Source organism: Capsicum annuum, chromosome 10 (assembly GCF_002878395.1).
Source record: "Capsicum annuum cultivar UCD-10X-F1 chromosome 10, UCD10Xv1.1, whole genome shotgun sequence".
NCBI lineage: Eukaryota > Viridiplantae > Streptophyta > Magnoliopsida > Solanales > Solanaceae > Capsicum > Capsicum annuum.
In genome coordinates, this window is record NC_061120.1 from 179212992 (window position 1) to 179217053 (window position 4062).

The 4062-nt window shown below is 31.7% G+C and overlaps 1 protein-coding gene across 3 annotated transcripts; it reads left to right on the forward strand.

Annotated features, from left to right (window-relative positions):
- The first annotated feature begins 688 nt into the window (after nt 1-688).
- On the forward strand, nt 689-3401 carry LOC107843381 (probable protein phosphatase 2C 46). Of its 3 annotated transcripts, none has more exons than XM_047398272.1 (4): nt 689-1055; nt 1607-1974; nt 2259-2495; nt 3171-3401. In XM_047398272.1, exons 1-4 carry the CDS (start codon nt 995-997, stop codon nt 3294-3296), a joined length of 792 nt encoding a protein of 263 aa, XP_047254228.1. In that variant the 5' UTR covers nt 689-994; the 3' UTR covers nt 3297-3401. The 3 variants fall into 3 exon arrangements, with proteins under 3 accessions (XP_047254228.1, XP_047254226.1, XP_047254227.1); XM_047398270.1 differs by having other exon boundaries at nt 918-1497; XM_047398271.1 differs by lacking the exon at nt 689-1055 and adding an exon at nt 1354-1510.
- Nucleotides 3402-4062: the final 661 nt, after the last annotated feature.

The following is a 4062-nucleotide window of genomic DNA, read 5'->3' on the forward strand; positions in this document are numbered from 1 at the left end:
AAATTAATAATATTTAATAAAAAAGTAAAATAGACATAAAGTGGTAAATTATCTCTTGATGTTTTAAATTAACTTGACGTCTTATATGAAACTCACTTAAATTTTCTCTGCAAGTATTTTTTTATATTAATTTAGTTATATCACTTTTAATTAGTTATTATAAGTCACTTAAGATATGTCTGGTTCGCTGCTTCAATCGTAATTTTATTATATCACCCCCTAATTAATTATTATGGTTATCTAAGTATTAAAAAATTAATAATATTTCATAAAAATGTAAAATAGACACAAAATAATATGTCGGCATAAAAATTTGGTTGACAATTGAAATTATATTAGTGTCACATAAATTGAGATGAGATAGAGGAAGCCCATGAAAATTTTTTCCTTTTTTCGGAGTTGGAAATTGTGCTGTTTGGCCATGAAAATTCAAAAAATAATTTCGGAAAATTTTTTTGAAAAGGAAAAACAGATTTTTGGTGTTTTTGACAATTTTTCAACTCCAATTTTAATTTTTATTATTATTACATTTAACCCTAATCTTTTAAATTTTTACATAAAACTCACCTCTTTTAACTGTAACTAACTACCAACAAACACATAAAAAAAATGGTAATTACTATTTTTTCTTTACCGAGACTATCTGACTTCTCAGTTACTTCTTCAACAACGATACTATTTTCTTTCACATAAGTCTTCAAAATTGATGTGAACTTCAGTTACTTCTTCTTCAACAACCGGTACTATTTTCTTTCGCACAAGCCTACTTCAATTACTTCTTCATCAAAAGGTACTATTTTCTTTCACCGAGAAGTTTTTAAAATTGAATATAATCTGAACTATAATTACTTCTTCAACAACTTCTGATCAAAATTGAAGATGATTGACAATTCAATTTACTTCTTCAACTACTTCTTTCTATTTTTTGCTATAAAAATCTCTCAAATTGAAGACTAACCTCAACTTCAAGTCTTTCTTCTTTTCTCAAAATATTATGAGACTTTCAATAGGTCATTCTTGCGGTTCAACATCAACAGCTTGTGGTAACTTTGACGGTACTCTTTTTTGCTTGCTTTGTCATTGTGTTTTAGATTTACTATCCCCATTATATTTCAGGTGCAGCACTCATCCTGCTCCTAAGGTAATGAAAAGGAGTCTTTCTTGTGTGTTATTTTATAGTATTTAAGGAAATGAATTGCATATGTTGTTGATTGAGTTGCTCGAAATTTCGTTGATGATGACTTTTTTAGGTTCTAGGTAATGATAAGGAGTCTTTCTTGTGTGTTATATAGTATAGTATTTGAGGGAATGAATTACATATGTTCTTGGTTGAGTATTGCTCGGAATTAGCGATACTATCATTCTGGCCAAATAAGTCGGGTTCACTAAGTTTGCTTGATTCTGGCCCCTATGCAACGTTTGTTGGGGTATATGATGGACATGGTGGGCCGGAAACATCGCGGTATATCAATGATCACCTCTTTCAGCATCTCAAGAGTAAGCATACAGGGTAGCTGAGCCCGCTCGCTATTACTTGATGGATAGTGTTGTAGAATTAGTCGCTTGATAGATTGATCTTGATTACTCTGCAACCTAAATATTGCAGGGTTTGCAGCTGAACAAAATTCCATGTCTGTTGATGGTATACGAAAAGCATTTCAAGCAACAGAGGAGGGATTCCTTTCTCTAATTGCTAGCCAGTGGCTAACAAAACCGCAGATGTCTTCTGTTGGATCTTGCTGTCTGGTTGGGGTGATCTGTGATGGGACTCTTTATGTTGCCAACCTCGGTGATTCTTGGACTATTTTGGGGAGACTTGTTAAGGCTACAGGAGAGGTTCTAGCCCTTCAACTTTCAGCTGAGCATAATGCAATTATTGAATCTGTCAGGCAAGAATTGCATTCTATGCATCCGGATGACCCACAGATAGTGGTTGTGAAGCATAATGTATGGTGTGTAAAGGGTCTGATACACGTATGTTTCTGAGAATGGTAACAAGTGTGCTCTACACTCAAGTTTGCTAGTGTGTGGTCTCATCTTGCCTTTGAGTTAAATACGCAAATCATTGTAGCACTTGTATTCTATTCTCATTCATTTGCAGTGTACACGTACGAGCTTATTTCCAAGTCTATACCGGCTTGTCTTAGGTTTGTACAGCATACGATTGTTTCCCCAAGTTGTGGCTGTCTTTTTGATACCCCAAACAGCATATCCTTCTGTTTTGAGAATGTAATTAATTTCTTATATTAATCTGACAGATTTCGAGATCTATTGTCGATTTATATCTCAAAAATGTTGAGTTCAATAAAGAGCCATTGTATGCTAAATTTCGTTTGCGAGAACCTTTTAAAAGGCCTATATTAAGCGCGGATCCATCAATTTCAGTGCATGAACTCGAGCCACATGATCAGTTTCTCATTCTTTCTTCTGATGGTCTTTGGGAACATCTTAGCAATCAAGAGGCAGTTGATATCGTCCAAAATAGCTCTCACAAAGTACGTTCCTTCACTTGAAAGCATTACATATCTTGTTCTTCTTTTAATTTATTAATAGTAATTTATATATGGTCATGGATTGAAGTTGGTAACTCTCTACATTGAAAGGTTTAATTATAATGTACTCCTACTTTGGGTGATTCGTAGTTGCATTGCATCTAAACTTACATTGTTTTACATGGTTATCACTTATTAGTGTCCTGATTTAGAGAGCCAGATTAATTCAGTAATAGCACCTTGGAAGTCACTTATTATATGTGCTCATGTAAAGCACAGTACTTTAAAAATGTTCCATGTTCTTGACATACACGAAACAAACTGAACTACTAATCTTAGATACTTGTATATAGTCATAAAAGGCAAAAATATATGTACCACGATCACACCCATTTGATTAAAACATTAGTTTTTTCTTTGTGGGGCGTTTTCTTCAAGTGACATGTCTTATTCATTTAACAAACATGGTTAGATGAAAAATCTACAAAAATAGTGAGATAAACAGAAGTGCCATGATTTGCTTGTACGGTGGTTTGTACAGCATGCGATTGTTTCCCCCAGTTGTGGCTGTCTTTTTGATACCCCAAACAGCTTGTCCTTCTGTTTTGGTTTGCTTAATGAGATTGATAAAGGATTAAATTTCCAATTGTATTATCCAATTGTAATATTTTAATGCAGGAACAAGGAATGGACATGCTTAGTGGCAAGAGTATATGTATAGTGGCAAGACTATCTCAACACTTTGTTCAGCATAATGAAGAACTGCTATGGTGCTACACACTTTTCAGCAATGGGACAAATTAGCTTGCTTCATGACATTTTTGACAATCATTTTTACATTTGTTCTAGAGTGCTATTTTCTTCGTTAATGCAAACTTGGTTCGAGAAATGGAAGTGTCTCTATATATAAGAATCACTTGTATGTTAGTAGGTAAATTTTAGTTGGGTGATTTTGATAGTTTGTAAAAGTTGTAGCATAAAATCATATTTAAAAAAAAAATTTCAAAAGAAAAAAAAAATCAAAAAGACATGGCCAAATACAATTTCAACTCCAACTCTTTTAGTTTTCATGGTCAAACGGCTACAAATTAACATATATTATTTGAAAATAAGATAAAAAGTGTGTGTGTATATATATATTGATTAAAAGTCAAAATTTTATCGATGCCACATACACAGGATAGAAAAAGTATTCATATCGTATTGAAAAAATATGTAAAAAAAAAATGATAAATTACATAATTAACAACTTAAAAAAATTAAAAGATACAAAATATTTGGCCGACTATCAAAATTATATCAATGTTACTTAAATTGAAATAGAAAAAAAAATATTATAAATCACAATAATAATAAAGAACTTAAATTATTTTAATGATTGATTTTGTAAATTCTATTTATATTACATAAATTGACAAGAACTTAAATTATTTTAATGATTGATTTTGTAAATTCTATTTATATTACATAAATTGAGCAAAAAAAATATACTAGCACGGCCGGTTTTCTCTAGTATCCTCTACATAAAGGAACCACCACACATTATAGTTAATCAAAGGTTAAAATATTT